Source organism: Sorghum bicolor, chromosome 5 (assembly GCF_000003195.3).
Source record: "Sorghum bicolor cultivar BTx623 chromosome 5, Sorghum_bicolor_NCBIv3, whole genome shotgun sequence".
NCBI lineage: Eukaryota > Viridiplantae > Streptophyta > Magnoliopsida > Poales > Poaceae > Sorghum > Sorghum bicolor.
The window spans coordinates 7,931,351-7,949,860 of record NC_012874.2 but is presented as its reverse complement, the minus strand read 5'-3'; the positions used below and the strand labels follow the sequence as shown (position 1 = coordinate 7,949,860).

Below are 18,510 nucleotides of genomic sequence, written 5' to 3'. Positions count from 1 at the left end.
AAAATTAATTTCAAATTATTTCTACAAGCGCTTTCCGCATGTAGAAATATGATTTTTACAGGCGGTTTCTTAGGAGAACCGCCTGTAGAAATGCATGATTTCTACAGACGGTTTTGTTAGGAAATCCGCCTGTAGAAATATGATTTTTAGTGGCGGTTCCTTAGGACAACCGCATGTAGAAATGCATGATTTCTACAGGCGGTTCATTTAGGAAAACTGCCTGTGAAAATCCATCTTCACAGACGGTTCGTAGTTCTGACACCGCCCTTTTTACACCACAGTCGCGTGATAACTACAACCGTCTGTAGTATAAAAAGAGAGCGTCGGCGCTGTACTCTTTTCTACTAGTGACGATACATTTGTGCTGTATCCGCATATGCTTTGCAATCATGCCCGTAATCATCATATACAAGCAAAACACAAGCAGAAGCATGGCTTAATCTAATTTTGTTTTTTTTCCTCGGTTATATCCAAATTTAAATATTTGTCTTTGCCAGAAATTTCCGTGGATTTTGTTCAAGAATAACCGTGTGTGCACATGAAGTTTGTCAACACGCGTCATCATGTACAAACATTCAAGGAGAGAACACTCTCAGAAAGTACAGGGGAATGTATGTCAAATTTCATTCTATTAAATAATGCTGAATTGAACCTGTACAAATCAACCATATTTCTGTCTCTGTACTGGAAACTCAAATCTGCAGATATATAGCACCGTGAAAAAAGATTCATGGACCACCAATCATATCACTAGCGTGCTCTTTTCTGTGGGATGCAGAGTTGTTGTAGACACTGGTGGCCCATAACAGCCCATGTATGAGTGGGATGCAGATTTTTTTTGTTTGATTTTTTATTTAATTCGCTCTTTAAAAACAATATAGCCCTAGTAAAAAAAATTGCAAAACATGTAATCCTATCACTAATTGGAACAGCCATATTTAAATTTTGCTACATTTGGCAGAAGTTTCCTTATCACCGAGTCAACTGCATCACGAAGACAGAAAAAAATGGCACAAAGAAGAAATGTTAATCCAAAAATAACTCAATACATCCACTGTTAGGGTTAGAAATAACCAAATATATTTATGGAGATTGGTAGTTTTACCCCTACTTTAAAGGCGATTATAATTTTATCCTCATTTTTTTCACTTTGTAATTTTACTCTTGTTTTTTACTTTGAAATTTTACTCTCATTTTTTTTTAAATTCAAAGCCACCGTTCATTCTGTTATAGACTCTTATGCCTCAAGGCTGAATCAATGAATTAAAGAACATGAAAATTCAAAATAGTAGAAGACCATACTAACTTTTGACCTTATCTTAACCCTCCCGGCTTTCACCAATGTTGAAAATTTTGCTAAAAAGTTGTTCAATATGAAATCAAAATAGAGGTTAAAATCAAATATAGTACTAAAAAACCAAGAGGAAAATTCACGTGGAAAAATAATTCTTTTTAGCTGAATTGAACCACTGTAAAAGGAACAGGTAAACTAAATCCTTCGTTTTGGAAGAGTAAAGGCAAAATGAAAACATTCAATAAACTGGCAAAGTCACAATTAGACCCCTGTTAACAGGGGTAAAAACACATAGCCCCATATATATGTGGTTGATTTACAGACATGGACTATGTTATCGTAACATGTGGTGCCACTGCAATGCCAGCGCAATAAGCTATGGAGCTCTTTATGTGCAAAGCTCTTTGATGTTACACATTATACATGTTGACAGAAAAACAAAACTATTTCTGTATGTAAATCTAGATAGATATGTACAGCAACAAAAAAAAATTCTAGTGTCTATAGTGCCTTCTGGTCCAATCTCTCGTTCCAGTTGAGGCACCTGATCAGGCTGCGGAACCAATCACCCGTTTGGTCAGATTTATTAACAGTTGGGAGTGGGTGCTGACTCATGGATATTCGAACAGAGTCTCCTCTTGACAGTTGCTGCCTCCTTTTGCCATCAAATGAAACCCATGCATTGCTTCTTGCCTCATCTGGTATCTAGTAAAGTTGCAAGAGCAATGGCAATCCAATAAAGGTGCAAAGTTCATCAGTCAGCAAACCAATGTATGTTGGGGGTAAAACTTGACAAGCTAAAATGTTCGTGCAGTACATTAGTTGAGGTTGCACAGAAACAATAGACATCTCATTAGTTGTTAAGTACCTTTAATTCAAGCCGGGCAGAATCCGGAAGGATGACAGGTCTAAATGACAGTGAGTGAGGGCAGATTGGAGTAAACAGCATGCATGGGACATTTGGATGAACCTAGACAAGAAAAAACAAAATGATCATAGTGAGTTACTGTTCAGTCAATGGATATATAGATATGCACAGGAGAAGAAAATTTAGAGCTTAACACACATGAACGTAACAATACACTGTAAAAGTAAACAAACAAGGCATAAGACTGTTTCTAATTATTGAGCCTCGACATCTGCAAAGTGCAAAGTGCTTTTCCTCCATAGAAACATGGTATGGTAGACATTATATCTGTGTAACCAAAATATTGTCATTCCATGTAAAAGCAACAGCCCTATGCTTCATAAATAGGAAATATCCTTTTGTTACATGGAGCAAAAAGCATTTGAAGAAACAGGTCACAGGTGTCATCACGGCACAGGAAAATGTACTTTCTCATGTCATGATATGGTTTAATAATGATTATAACTTGTAAGAATTAACCTACCATTGATCCCCCTGCTGCAGTAGAATATGCTGTGCTGCCAGTTGGTGTAGCAACTATCACCCCATCAGCTTGCACCTAGATATATTTTTTAGTTAGGAAGGTTATGGAATGTTTAAACAACAATACTGAATTTGTCCATAAATACTTGTACTGAACGGAATAATATAATCTTCAGGGGTAGGAGGGTTAACTGTAGCAAGCTGGCTCAAAGTGTATCTACATTAGTATTCCAATTTCCAACAATTAGCTGGCAGCAAACAGTTCATGCAATCGACATATTATGCAAGAAAGTAAGCAGTAACTAATGACACTTGGAGAAAACTTGGAAGTTGGAGTCAATACAGATATCCTTTATCATCAGACAATATTTTAAGAAAACAATCATATGAACAGTAATAAAAAATGGTAATTATGGCTTTTATAGTTCAATGCAGCTGTTGACTTGGTCAAGCATAATACAGTTGAGAAAAAAAAAAGCCTAACTTCATGACTCCATCTATTGAATTACAAAGCAGAAATATATAAAATAAAATATTAGATACACAGTGGCATGCAGCCACCAAGTGACAAGATGCAAAGAGAAAGAGATACATCTTATTTCTAGGACTTTCTGAATCATACCTTAGTGATAAGGTGGTTATGCTCATAACACTCAATTTTTGATAGGTATGGATTGGAACCTCGATCAACAACAACTTCATTCAGCACATCAAACACTTTACCAGGCATTGCTTTTCCTTTGCGAAAGATCTCACATCTTAGACGCATTCTAAGGGTTATATAAACTCCAAGTGTGTTGTTCCCATGGATTAAATCTCTCAAATCTTGTCTGAAACCTTCGAACTGAGGTGAATAAATTGATAATATGCTTAGTTTCAACACAAAAACAACTCAGTCTTATAAAATTATCTCTGAGAGAATATTAAAACGTACATTATGTGAAGTTAAGAACCCAAGAGATCCGAGATTGAAGGAGACAACAGGTGGTACAGAAGTTCTAAATAAGTTTGATGCATGCAAAATGAGTCCATCACCACCCAAGCATGTAACAAAATCAACTCGCTCATGAAGGTCACTGATTTAAACACAAAGCACTGTTAGCAAATAGTAATATGAAAATATATGCACCTTCGCACTTATCACAAACATAAATGCTGACTTTGTACCTGGTATCTTGAGAATAGAAGGTTTGCACAAAACCATAACCTGGAATTCTAGCAAATGTATCATGAACATCAGGTTCCACAAGAACATTCATCTTTTCTTGATGATGCAAAAATGAAGCAACCTGAAAAGGAAGTGATTTGAAGTTTAGCATGCCAAATGCTATGTATTTTGCTGAACAAAAAAGAGAATACATATAAGAACATGTATTGTGTAGACAAAGTGACTATTAGAACAGCTCTGAAGAGAATTAAACTAAGATCATCTTTGACATTTTTAAAGATATGTTGCCAAAATTCATGCACTGAAATATTTATCAGTTGGTTAGCCACAGTTCCAAAATCACACCAAAGATTAACCCTTCATGAAATGAGATCCACCAGTACCTAACTAGTACAGGTTATGGTATCCAATCAATGCAATAACCAGCCAATATCCCTGTTTGTGTATCCCAGTTCTTCATACAGTTCTTTTAGCTTTAAAGCGAAGTCCTTAATTGGCAATTGTTAATCGACCAAAACCTTTCAACAAACTAAAACTAAAGAAAAACTTTAAACTGCAAGAAACAACACATATATGTTCACTAACTAAGTCTGTCAGATACAGTCCTTAGATCTGTATTAATCTATTTTCCCACACCTTACCACAAAATAGTTATGTACTCAGTAGCAGAAAACAACAAAGTACCTCCAGAACATGAAATCATTTTCAATTTTCATGCACAAATTTCTCAAGCAGCAAATTCATTATATATGTCAAGAACCCTAAGCTTCCTTGAGATGAGTAATCCATTCATACCAGATACAAGAAATTAGTACAACCTGTGTAGGTATCTGAAGGAATGAAGGATCAAGGAAAAACAATATATATGCTCTAAATGGAAACTTGACATTCACCTCTTTAGCTTCTTCCATGAGCTCATCGCCTAATTTCTTCAAAAGTAAGACAGTCTTTGGAGGTGATTTCCACATAAGCATCTGTTGCTGGGTACTCGGATGCGTAAAAGCCAAAGATGATTCTGTTACTTTTTCTCTAGTACAAGAAAATCCATCAGTACGTACTAGAAACATCTCTGCTTTTCTTCTCGACTGGAGTCTAACGACACCAGTTGAAGATGCACACATATTTCCATCAACATTATCTGATTTGTTTCTCTCAAGATAAGGGGTACCATTCTTTGCAGCAGATTTTTGAGATCCAACCTGAACCTTTCCATTAGAACTGCTGGCAGATGCTCTAGTATCAACAGTAGCGACTGAAACTTCCCTTTCCTTTTCCTCAATTAATGAGGAGGCTCCATTGTTGGAAGGTTTTCCATTAGTGATACCTGAAGCAACTGATAGAATATAATCATTGTCAAATGATTTCCCATTTGAACTTTCCAGAACTGCAAACTCTGCTGCTTCATAGTCAATGGTTCCATTACGCTCCACGATGAGATTTTGTTTTCTCCTTGAGACCAGCAAGCTACTTGATCGTCTCCTAGAATTCAGAACAGATTTTGGATAAACCTTTTTGCTTCTAAAAAACTTGGTCATCTCTTTTCTAGAGAAAACATCGCAAGTAGGAAATTGTGCTTTAAGGGGGTTACTCTCCAGTTTAAAGTTTGACAAGAGTTCTGCCCCAGTGCCAGGCATTTCGCCTTGTTGAGTGCTTTGATCATTGGGAAGGGCATTAGTGACCTCCAGATTATGACGAGCTGTCTCTATGTCTATCTCACATGATTCTCCATTGTTCATGGTCCTATCAGATTCTGTTATCGTACCATTTTCAGTTCCATTTGTAGAGGAACTTGAGCTGTCCGTGTGCTGCATGGTCTTGTAACTTGTCAGGACCTTACCATTCCCATTTAGAGAGTGATTTTGGACAGCCAATCTCTCTGAACGAGTAACATACTGTTTCCATCTTGAGACCATTGCAGACGTCCTAGAAACACCTTCTTTGCTATGGAGATAAATGGGCTTCCTTGCGCCATCTGACACAAGAGCTGCAAATTGCTGAACCTGTTCAGCTGATGGTGCAGTTCCAATCTCAACTGGCATATTCACCACCTCTATCTTCCCAGATGAGACAGCTTCCTGAACTGCTGAAAGGTACAAATCATCTTTAACATCTTCTTCCCGGAGATCAACAATAGTTTTGAATCCCTTTTGTAGTAGCCATGCCAGTCCCTCCTCACTGACTTGCCCTCCCCTCCAAAATGCTACCTCTAGCTCATCTGTTCCTGAATCATCTGACACAATTGAAAGGTACACCGGAAACCAATTTGCAAATAATGTCGGACATGGATAACCATCAGGCCTTGGGAAACCTGCATCGTAACAAGCGTTCTTCAACCTCTGCATCTTCCTCCATACATCCAATCCCCTGGGCTCACTCGGTGCAAGGTAGCTGGCAAGCGCCACCTGCATACTCTCACAGCAACGCTTCATGTCTCCTCGGAACAAGGCGAGCGGTGGGATCCTATCAGAGGTGTCCTCAGATCCCTGGAAGGCACTTGCAACACCCGACCTCCCTGAGAGCACCTCATTCCTTCCCCGGTTCAGCAATGCCAGCATGCAGCCAAGGACGGCAGCGACCTTGTCTTCCAGGACTGGCAGATCCTCAGATTCCACATCATAGCGCACAGGACACTCTCCTGTCTCTGGATCACATAGTGCTGACATGACCGCGGTGTGCAGCTGCTCGGCAGCACGAAATATGCGGCAGTAGGCCTCAATCTCCGCGATGTCACCGGGCACCGGACCGATCCACAACAACTGGGACAGGTCCCTTGTGTGAAAATTCTACAAGAAATAATTTGATCCATCAAATACAGCATCATCGTCTCATCCATGACAAACGGAACTAGGAAAATACTCAATACAAAATTGGCAAGGAGCTATCAATGCAAGCAAACAAGAAAGGAAACCCAAGCTCATGTCTAGCATCATATCGCACTGCAGGACAAAATTCCCCTCAAGAATCAGGATAAACTACTTGATGAGCAAGTACAGGCCAACAGCTATATTTCGTACAGAACTAGAAAACTACTAATGAATGTTGCAGAACTAGACGCTGCCAAGACCCCAGAAGCGCGTCCGGAGCTGCTCCCCAACTGTTCGACGAGATGCTCCCTGCTCCCCAACTGTTCGACGAGATACTCTCTGCTCCCCAGCTGTTCGACGAAATGCTCAAGAACGGGGAAGGAGGGCAAACCAACCTGGGAATCGAGCCCGATCCGGGAACCGAAGGACGACGACGCCCGCGCGGCGACGCCATGGCGCGCCGCCGATCGCCACCACCACCTGCCGGCGACCCAGGCGACTCGCACCCCGCCGACAGACGCAGCCGGGAGGATCTTGACGGGCCCGTGCGGCGCACAGACGTCGAGCATCAAGCCACGCGCGGCGGTGGCGGCGGCGGCGGGAAGGAGGTGTCGACGGGGCCAAGAAAGGCCGGAGCTTTGCGCGGGGGCAGCCACGAGCTCTCTTCGAGGGAGCGCGGCGGCGTCGCTGTCGTGGCGGATGTTGCCCCGGCGAGCGCCCCGATGGCATCCACAGGGAGCAAAGGTCCTAGAGATCAGAATTTACTGGATTCTCTCTCGCAGTTGGTTCGTCAAAAAAGCCGTGGCCTTTGAGGGAGGGGTGGAATCGTCGTAAACAAGGGGTGAAGGTGAAGGTGAAGGTGGAGGTGAAGGCAGGTGCGCCATTGCGATTGTGTGCACACTTGTTCCTCCTGCAACTGCCAAATGGAGCACAGTAGCGCGCACACACAGTACACAAAAAAATGCCTGGAAACAACAACAACAAAAAAAAAATGTGGTTGAAAAAAGGGGAGACGGAGGAGAGAGGGGGAAATGGAACCATGAGTTGAGATGAAAAGGGGAGACGCAGGAAACAGGGGGAAATTCAACCATGAGTTTGAGAATTTTGAGATGAGCGAGGTCTTCTTTTTCTGAAATTGACGTTCTTGGAGGCTTGCTAAACGGATGAGGTTCGAGTTGTGGGGGATAACTGATCGTGGACCACAATGTGTGGTTGAGTTTCTAGATTGGTCTGGGTTCTGGTAAAATGGATAGATGCCGCAGGGAACTGGTAGATTGTTTTTGGTTTGGGGATTTTTCTTCAAACCTATCTTTGATTTTTAGTTTGTCAATCAATAGAAAGAAGAATCTATTTCGCAATCTAACTCTTAGTAAGCAAGTTAGTTTAGATGCTCGTTAATTCGTGAAACCGTCTCTATCTCTTCTTTTTTAACACCTTTCAAACAACTCAAATAGCAACTTTGGTTCATTATAATCTTCGGATCTTATTTGGATGCATATGTGTTCACTTAATTCACCATGTGTGTTGAAGTAGATTACGGTGAAACTTAATTTGGTTCTAGCACAATACACCCCCAATCAACACATTGAACATATATGGGTTGATGTGCGAATTGATCATAGAGATGATGTTTGATGCTGACAGGTCATATTCGACTCTAATTACCACTGCATGCAGATCACAAGTGAGAGTACAAACTGGACTAACCAAGGAAACAAAAAAAAAATATGTTTCATGTTTCATCCTCGGCAATGCATTTGTACATACTAATTAACATGATTCCACCTCAGTAGGGACCTGTGATGTGAGTGTTGGATCGACAAAAAAAAGATGTGCTTTGTTTTTTAGTGAGGGGGTAGTTTGCTTCAAAATTTATCGTTAAGGTGTGTCGCTTGAATAGTAATCGTTTGGCTGAAAAGTCATGACTAAAAGTATTACTCGTTGATTTATTGTAATAGAAAAATATTACTGAATGCTGACAAATTTGGTAGATAAACTCAAAAGAACAAACAAATAATATTTTTTGTCGAACGTGTCTAATTAAGTGATCCGTTAGGAAGAAAAAGAAGATTACAACATCCACGATCCTTAAGTAGCCTATAAAGCTTAACAAGACTACACGCGTTCCTTACAAAAAGTCTTGCAAAACTCACTGCCAATGCCCAAACGAAGCAATCCCGCGCAGCTATCACAACAAAAAAAGGTTAACAAACGCAAGTAGCCTAGAGCTCCAGACATCTTGCCATGTATCATAAACTCATGAAACATATCCTTCTCCACACTTTAAGTAGTGCCTATAACACAAAGTTGGAGCTCCAAGAATCTCTTTACGTCCTTCATGTCAGAAATAAAGATTTTAGAGGGAGAAAAACACCTCTAACCGATTTTGGTGTCCGATACATAAAATAGTTGCTCTCTACCCAGGGCACCCTATATGCCGACATGGGTGGAACCAAAAACAAGAAAAATAATAAAGGAACAATAAAAGAAAACAATGGTAAATAGAAAAGGAAAAAAGTTAAATAAAAGAAAACAAATTATTAAGGAAATTTAAAAGAAAAAATAATAATAACAAATGAAAAATGAAAGTATAAATGATGTAAATAGGAATAAAAATCAAATATAAATAAAAGATTAAGTAAAAATTAAAAATAGAAAAGAAAACAAGTAATTGTACGAAAATAAATATATAAATGATAAAAAGATAAGTTAAAAAAGAATTAAGAAAAGAAAATAAAACGGGAATAAAGAAAAGAAAAAGAAAACGAAAAAATAATTAAAAAAAATGAAAAAGCCACAGCACAACATCACACGCACTAACAGCAAAAAAAAAAAAAAGCATAAGGAAACTAAGCATCCAACCTGGCCCAACAGCAACACTTCACCGTGGCCTATCTAGCAGCATTTCACGCACGTAGACCTCAGACCACTTCAACGCTCTTTGGACGGCCGCGGGTTTGCCTGGCTGTGTGTCCTGGAGGCTGGAGCATGCATGGGCCGGCTGCGGTTTGATCATTGTCCTATCCGAGCCTGGTTTACGGATTCTGTTTTGACTATTTTGAGAGGCTAAATAGTTTTGGAAAAGCCAGTGCTATTGTGTGTGTGTGTGTTTTTTTTTTGGAATATAGTTTTCTCAGTAGAATCGTGCATGTATATATTCGCAAGTTAATTGGGTCGTTAGTGGTGGGTGCTCTTTGATGTACCAAGTTGTGTGTATTGATTGGTGCGGTGGTACGGTACTAGTATTATACCTCTAGTGTTCAGAAGGAGCTGGTTAAGGGTGTGTGTGGTTCAGGTGATGTTTATGGATATGAGATGACGGTCCTTGGATGAGTAGTGTTTGATTTACAGGGTGATTTGGAAATAGGGCAGCCGCCAAAAGAGTATAGAACTTGTACATGTTGGATGGACATGCCCCTAAAAAATGAGCTCTTCCACATTTTCCTAATCTTGGTCGTTAGTAAATAAATTAACAACTATTAATATGTTATATTATTGCTTAGGTATTATGATAGTAAAATAAGTCTTATCTAAAAAATAATAGTTAAATAAGTTTTGATCGTTGGCTAGTTGCTACTAAGTTGATTACTTAATGATATGAGTACCAACTAGGTGACCCTTCTGATTTCATAAAGATTGACGTTGAGCATGTAAACACCTGCACATGGACGCGTTTGCCCCTGACCAACTTTTTGTTGGCGCATGCACAGGGCTAGCTCCGCTCGACATGCAATTAATCTCGGCCGCCAGTTGTGCTGGCGTCGAGGCAAAACCAAGCCCCACTCAAAAAAAAGTGGCGACCAGAATGGAACACAGCTTGCTAGAGTCACACCTCAATACACTAACCATCTGAGTTACGAAATTTCTTGTGTATGAAGTGCACCACACCTCTGTTTAATAATGGCAATAAGGGCAAGGATGGAAAGATACCCCCTAATTAATCACTCTTTGGTAAGTACAATCCTGTCCTAAACGTCAACTAATATAGGTATGGAGGGAGTACGTGCTAATTACATACTTTTATTTTTAATCAACAACTATCATGATAAAATTAGTGTTATTGTATAATAATTATCTTTTTGTTATTTTTAAGTAAAAAGATATATCCTGTCCAGTCTCATCCATCTAATAAAAAAATGGCTTGTTCTATCCATCTAATCAAACAGTCAACATTGATCATTCTATCCCAAATAAGATCTATATATAGATGATCATACCTCATTCAACTCTGCCTTCAAACCATACTCACTCTTAGTTGAGCAATTGAACGACTTTATTAGTGGTTGAGTCGATGCTTTGATCGAAAAGCTGTTGGTTCATCATTCATCATACCTAAGTCGTTTCGACCGTGAGATTATTAGTCCATCATTCAAAATACCGAAGTCGTTTGGAGTGGTGTTGCCTTTCTAGTTATAGTTTTTAGGTCCAGCTTGCAGTAATACTAGACTTGCATTTTGTAATAAAACCAGGGGCAAAAGTTTTGCTTCCTTTTAAAAGAACGTTATGTCAATATCTTGCTCGGATTTTTCAAGACGGTTTGTTGTCTTCCATTAAGCTTTGATCCATTCTACTCCCTCCATCCCAAAAGGCATACAATTCTAAAGTAGTGCCGTGTTAATAAATGAAAATATCAAATTTGATCAAATTTATATAAAAAATTAACAATAATTAACAATATATATTTGATGTCATTAACGTTAATATTTTTACTTATATTTGGTCAAACATCATGCATTTTAATGCAAAATGCACATATATATTGCATTCTTTTTTTGGGAGGAAGGTAAGCATCGATGCTGCGTGACTAGTACAACAAAATTTGTTTCAAAAAAGAACTAGTACGACAACACAATGAAAAACATAGATAAGTATGGCAACCGGACGTCACATTCCAACGGCCCATCCCTAGCTACACCAAGCAGGCAAGCAAGCAGGATCGAATACTTATGAAACCATTTGGGCCCTGAATAATCCACTTTTGATGAATACTTATGAAACCACAAGGTCCCTAATCCTGTTTTGATGACTAATGACGAGCTCTAACTAACACATGTTTTACGACAACACTAGTAAGTAAGTAAGGTTACAATGATGATTGATTGATTAGGCAACAATGGTTTTTATGCCTCTAATGATTAGTACCTCATTTTCTTTCTACTTTGGACGTGCTATTATATTAGGGGTTTGGAGGGAGGGGGTGTTATGAGTGAATATGTTAACCTTAGTGAATGGCTTTGATGCACATTCGTGAAACTAACACTAGATAGCTTATATGAAGCCCATTGATCAATGGATCAGAAAGTAGAACCCATCTCAAAGGTGTTTCAATTGGAAAAGATTAAGCAATTCTTAGTGCACAAGGGCTCTCCTGTGAGCCACTAGAGGTTTGGAGTGCCTAGAAACAATGCAAAGCTCAGTGTAAGCCTTGGTCGCCAGAGAGATGAGTGGAAAGCAACTGGAGCTTAACTTCAGAGAGCATTTTTCTTGGTTTGGAAGTCTGTTCACCAAAGTTCTCCGGAGGTCCACTGGAAAGGTATCAGAGCTCCTAGCTGTACAGTGACATCTAATTGAATTTTGGCTATTGGGAGGCCACCGGAGCTCTCCAGTGCTTCAACGAAGAAGTAATTGGAGGTTGTAAGTGCAATCAAGCCTATTGTGGGTTTTGGCGTTGATGACCACCTAATTAGGGAACTAATGAGTTTTGCTGAGATGACAAGCAGGGAATATAACAAAGAGGTTGTTGAATACCATGGAGAATCCCCCATTTCTAAAAGATGGCTTTCCTAGCTCCAAAGGAGGTTTAATTCATTTTCGGTTTGAATTTGAGTATAGGAAAAGCCGTACTATAAAGAGGGACTCCAAGGTTGTGGATCAAATTGTGAACCAAAGGCTCAAAAGCTCATCAAAATCCTCAGACCCTAGCCTAGCCAGCATATCTTTCTCTCTACACTTTGGTGTTTTCAGGCTGGTTCAGGCAAGGGCGGCACTGCCGCCCTCTAAGGGCGGCACTGCCGCCCTACACTGTGACAGTTGGAGAGCTGGGTATAAATACCCTTCCAGACCGTCTCAAACGGTAACCTGCTCTTCTTCCTCGCTTCCAACCGTTGCAAACAGACCAGAGCTCACCTCTCTCTCCCTCCATTGTTGCTCCTCAAGCCCCCAAGCCAATCCTTGATTCCAACCATCAAAACTTGAGGGAAAAGGCAGCAAACTTCGATTGGAGAGCAGATCCATTGATTCCCAGTGTCAAAAAGAGCTTTTGGTTCACGTTTGGCCGGCAGCCTTGAGTTTGTTACTCTTGGAGCTTGCTCCTAGCCGGCTAGGCGTCGCCCTAGAGCTTGCCAACTTGTGTGGCAGCCAAGGGAAGGTTTGTAAAGTTACCCTTGCAGCTAATACATTCTTTACTCTTTGCAAGGGGTAAAATCCTTGCTTTGAGAACGAGGAGAAGGTAAGCCTGTGTGGCTAAGCCGGTCCTAGTGTGGGCACCTCAACAACGTGGAGTAGGCCAAGCCTTGTTGTGGCAACAGCTGAACCACGGTAAAAATCGTGTGTCTTGTGTGCTTTCACTTGTGTATGAGTTTGTGTTAGGATTTGAGGCCGATCTACTTGGTGGGGAGGCTCCAGCACATTCTAGCCACATACCTGTGCCCTAACATCTTGCAGGAAGCTTGGAAATTTAGTCGATCTAAATTTCCCTGGGTAAACTTTGAATCAATTCAATTAAGCTTCTGTCTGTTTTTCTGTTGAGGCCGTCAGTGCCGCCCTGGGAGGGCCTCACTGCCGCCCTTGCCTGTGTGACTGATAAACTTTGCTGAAAAAGTTTGAACAGGCCTATTCACCCCCCCCTCTAGGCCACTTCCTGTACATCCAGAGATCCTACAAGTGGTATCGGAGCTGAGTTACTTCGTATACGCTTCACCGCGTGAAGTATGGAAGTTGCGGGAAGCTCGGGAGCGAAGGATAAGTCCATTCCAGCTGCACAAGCTGAGGATGTGCTGGTTGAGAGTGATAGCAGTGAGCTATCAGTCTCAACAGCTAGCAACTCCACCCTCAAGCCTGATGGTGGTATGACTACCGATCCCGAGAGAAGGCAAAGAAGGCAAGCAAGAAGAGAAGCTAAAGCAAAAAGAAAAGAAGATGAGAAGCTAGCTGCCAAGAAGAAGAGAAAAGAAGAAAGAAAAGCCAAAAGAGAAGAGCGAGCCAAAAGAAGGGCAGCAAAGAAAGAAGAAGGGAAGAAGAAAGAAAAGGAGGTGTATGATGCATCATCAAGTGAGCTATCATCTAGTACGGATGATGGTGATGATGATGAATCATATAACCGCTCCAAGAAGGACAAGAAGGGCAAATCAACAAAGGAGGACAACAGCAACAAAAGGAAATACTCCGCTGTATCCTTTAACTATTCTTATTTGTCTAACCGAGACAAGAAGTGTCTTGTCAACGTGCCCGCTGGCAAGTTGCCCCATTTCGATGGGACCGACTTTGCCAAGTGGAAGCATTTGATGAGTCGCTATCTTGGAGCTCTTCACCCCGGTCTTTGGGATGTTGTTTGTGATGGATTTCAGGCACCTGCAGATCCAGAGAATCCAACAAATGAAGAAATGATTGCTGTCCACTTCAATAATCAAGCCACAAGCATTCTCCTTAGTGCTCTCAATGGAAATGAGTACAATCGAGTGATGAACGTGAATGTGGCCAAGCAGATTTGGGATACTTTGGTTTTAGCTCATGAAGGTGTTGACAAAGTGAGGAAGGCCAAAATTGATTTGATGATGGCCAAGCTCAATAGGTTTGTGATTATTGGTGATGAAGGGCCACAAGAAATGTTTGATAGGTTGATGGTGCTAGTTGGAAAAATTAGAGGCTATGGTGGTGACCTTGATGACCATAGAGTTGTGAAAGTAATGTTGGAAGCATACTCACCAAGGAATGAGACCGTGGTCACTCTCATTAGAGACAAGAAGAATTTCGAACACTTCACCCCAAGTGATGTGCTTGGAAGATTGTTGACATTTGACATGCAAAGAGAAGAGGCTAATGAGAGAAGAAAGCTTGGCGAGCTGCAAGCCAAGTTAGAAGGCATGAAGGTCAATGATATAGCACTCAAGGCAAAGCAATCAAACAAGCAAGGTGGCTGCAGTAAATCCAAGAGCAGCAAGCAAGTATCAACAAGTCAGCCCAAGAAAGCAAAGCAAATTCAAGAATGTGATCCATCCTCATCCTCTAGTGATAGTGATGGTGATGATGGTGATTATGAGAAGATAGATGATATTGCCCTCTTCATAAGCAAGCATAGACGGGGGCTGAAACAACATGGTTTCAAGTTCACTCCAAGGAAGTTCCAAAACAAGAAGAAGAGATTGTGCTTTAACTGTGGCAGCACCGAGCATCTTGTTGCAGAATGTCCAGAGGCAAAGAAAAAGAAGGAACAAAGGCATGACAACAAGAGAAATTACAAGAGGGTTGGAGAAGCACACATCGGGCATGAATGGGACTCAACTCAAGAGACCTCAAGTGGAGATGAGAAGATGGCTACCATGGCTGTCCTCAAGTCAACACCTTCACCAAGGCTCTTCGACAACATGACCGATGATGAGCAAGATGGCAGCCCCCACATTTGTCTTATGGCAAAGGGTGGGAAGGTACAAACCAAATCCAAATCTTCTCCAATCCCCAAAGAAATCTCTAGTAGTGAACTAAGTGACTCCTCTAGTGATGATGACTCTAGTGATGATGAATTTAATGAAATGACCAAAAAGTGTGATCATAAAACTAAAGTCTACATCTCTAGGCTAATGAAGGAAGTACTAGATCTCAATAATGAAATTGATTTAAGAAATGATGACATCAAGGAGCAAGCTAAGAAAAATCTAGCTCAAATTAAAGAAATTGACTCATTGGAGAGTGAGGTGGCTGCCCTAAAGAAAAGTTTAAAGAAAGAAAAAGAAAGCCACACTCTCACAAAGAAGGAAGTAGATGCACTCAAGCAAAAGTATTATGGCTTAGATGAAAAGCATAAAGGTCTTGAGCAGCAATACAATCTTCTTTGGGAGAGTACCTCACAGTCCTCTAAGTCAAATGAGACTAGTACTCCCTCCATTAGTGAAGGTTGTGGAAAATGCAATAATCTTGACCTAAAGATGTATTCCACAAATCTTGCAAACATGGAGGCTATGAAAAAGGAGATCACGAGGCTCACACATCTGTTGAACACCAAGTGTGAGAACAAACCACAAGGTAAAGAAGTTCAGCAAAATAGGCCAAACTACAAGGATGGGAGAAATCCCAAAGTCAAGGATGGACTTGGCCACACAAAAGGAGGAAAGACCAATGGAAGAGACCTGGTAAATGGCATTGAGTGTGTCAAATTCACGAGCAAAGGCAAGGTTGGTGTAGAGCAGCCTGCACAGAAGGGGGCACAAAAGCTGTCCCGAGCCCACTGTCCAGCCAAGGGCGGCAGTGAGGCCCTGAAGGGCGGCAGTGCCGTCCTCCCCAGACAAGGGAAGGCTACCAACCTCAAACCTGAGCTTGTGAAAGCACAAAAGAAGGTATGCCAGCCTCAGGGGGAGTTCCAGCAACCCAGAAAGCAGAACAGGGGGACTCCAAAGAAAAGTTTCTATCAACCAAAGGCAAAGACACAAAGCCCAATTGTGAATACTTCCTTTGTGTTGAAAAATAACAGCAAAGGGGAAGTGATTGCCAAATATGTTGGCAAGGGCAGAAATGTGTATCTTAACACTTCCATTTGGGTTCCTAAAATTTTTGTGACTAACATGCAAGGCCCCAAAAAAAATTGGGGACCTAAACCAAGGAACTAAACTTGTTTTGCAGGCATACTCCTCCGGTGGGTCAAGTTGGGTGCTTGACAGCGGCTGTACAAATCATATGACCGGAGAGAAGAGTATGTTCTCAACGTATTCCCCAACTACAAACTCAAAAGAATCTATGATATTTGGTGATAACTCCAAGGGGGAAGTTGTCGGTCTTGGTAAGGTTGCTATCACAACAAATTCTTCCATTTCAAATGTCTTGCATGTGGATCCGTTGGGATACAACTTGTTATCAGTTTCACAATTGTGTGAAGCTGGTTACAATTGTCTCTTTACGGAGAAAGGTGTGGAAGTCTTTAAGAGGGAGGATTCCTCTATTGTCTTTACGGGTCGCTTGAAAGGCAAGCTTTACCTAGTTGATTTCAACAAAGGTAAGGCCAAGCTTGAGACTTGTTTAATGGCAAAATCTAGCATGGGCTGGTTATGGCATCGCCGTCTAGCACATGTTGGCATGAGGAACTTGGCCAAACTCCAAAAGGACAACCACATCATTGGACTAACAAATGTTGAATTTGAGAAAGACAGGATATGTGGTGCTTGCCAAGCCGGGAAACAAGTAGGTGTACCACACCCACCAAAGAGTATCATGACGACCACTCAACCATTGGAGTTGATACATATGGACCTCTTTGGACCGGTCGCCTACCTAAGCATCGGGGGTAACAAATATGGATTAGTTATTGTTGATGATTATTCTCGCTTCACTTGGGTATTCTTTGTCTTTGAGAAATCTCAGGTACAAGAGAAAGTAAAGATCTTTGTGAGAAGAGCACAAAGAGAGTTTGGGCTGCCCATCAAGAAAATAAGAAGTGATAATGGCAGCGAGTTCAAAAACACCCAAGTTGAAGAATTTCTTGATGATGAAGGCATCAAGCATGAGTTTTCAACTCCATACACCCCGCAGCAAAATGGCGTGGTAGAGAGGAAGAATAGAACACTCATTGATATGGCAAGAACAATGCTTGATGAGTATAAGACTTCGGACCTATTTTGGTGCGAAGCAATCAACACCGCTTGCCATGCAATCAACCGCCTCTATCTACACAAGAAACTCAAGAAGACGTCATATGAGCTGCTAACCGGTAACAAACCAAAGGTGTCATACTTTAGAGTGTTTGGGTGCAAGTGTTTCATACTCAATAAAAGGCCCAAAACCTCTAAGTTTGCACCTAAAGTTGATGAAGGCATTCTTCTTGGTTATGGATCAAATGAGCATGCCTACCGCATCTACAACAAAACCTCTGGTAGAGTTGAAGTTGCGGTAGATGTCTCATTTGATGAGTCTAACGGCTCTCAAGTAGAGCATATTGATGAAAGTGTTGCAGGAAAGGAGGATTCACCATGTGAGGCAATCAAGCAATTGGCTCTTGGTGACATAAGGCCACAAGAAGAAAAAGCCACTGCTCAGGAGGATCCCCAAGATGCTGCTGACAAGTCTTCCGCTGATGCACTCGATGCAAATGTGTCAGCCACACCTGCTGCTCAGCAACAGGGCGGCAGTGAGGCTGTCCAGGGCGGCAGTGCCGCCCCTCCCTCAGCAGCAGCAACTTCCTCAACACCTCAAGGGCTGGATCTTGCACCAGTTTTTGAGCTGGAAGCTGATGAAGAGTTAGATGAAGAACAAGACGGTGTTGAGCATCCAAGACTACGCCAAACAATTCAAAGAGATCATCCTGCCGACAACATCCTTGGAAGTCTTCGAAAGGGAGTGTTGACACGTTCACATTTAGCAAGTTTCTGTCAACATTTCTCTTTTGTGTCTTCCATTGAACCAGATAAGGTAGAGAAGGCGTTGGCGGATGAGGATTGGGTCTTGGCCATGCAAGAAGAGCTCAACAACTTCGAGAGGAACCAAGTGTGGACTCTCGTTGAAAGGCCCAATACCAATGTGATTGGCACCAAATGGGTCTTTCGCAACAAGCAAGATGAGAACGGCGTGGTGACAAGGAACAAGGCAAGATTGGTGGCTCAAGGTTACACTCAAGTAGAGGGCTTGGACTTTGAAGAGACCTTTGCACCGGTGG

At 41.3% G+C, this 18,510-nt stretch overlaps 1 protein-coding gene across 1 annotated transcript; it reads right to left on the bottom strand.

The window, feature by feature from the left end:
- LOC8074305 (probable NAD kinase 2, chloroplastic) lies at positions 1,520 to 7,770 on the bottom strand. Its single transcript, XM_002449100.2, has 8 exons — positions 7,052 to 7,770; positions 4,746 to 6,635; positions 3,852 to 3,973; positions 3,619 to 3,760; positions 3,307 to 3,528; positions 2,686 to 2,760; positions 2,163 to 2,264; positions 1,520 to 1,999 (listed from the first exon to the last, which is right to left on the bottom strand). The coding sequence occupies exons 1-8, from the start codon at positions 7,223 to 7,225 to the stop codon at positions 1,796 to 1,798; spliced, it is 2,931 nt and encodes a 976-aa protein (XP_002449145.1). The 5' UTR covers positions 7,226 to 7,770; the 3' UTR covers positions 1,520 to 1,795.

Coding starts and splice junctions, on each gene's coding strand:
- LOC8074305 (XM_002449100.2), bottom strand. CDS start 7,225: ATGCTCGACGTCTGTGCGCCGCACGGGCCCGTCAAGATCCTCCCGGCT. Junction 6,636..7,051: donor GGATCGGGCTCGATTCCCAG/GTTGGTTTGCCC, acceptor TATTTCTTGTAG/AATTTTCACACAAGGGACCT. Junction 2,000..2,162: donor CTGCCCGGCTTGAATTAAAG/GTACTTAACAAC, acceptor CAACTTTACTAG/ATACCAGATGAGGCAAGAAG.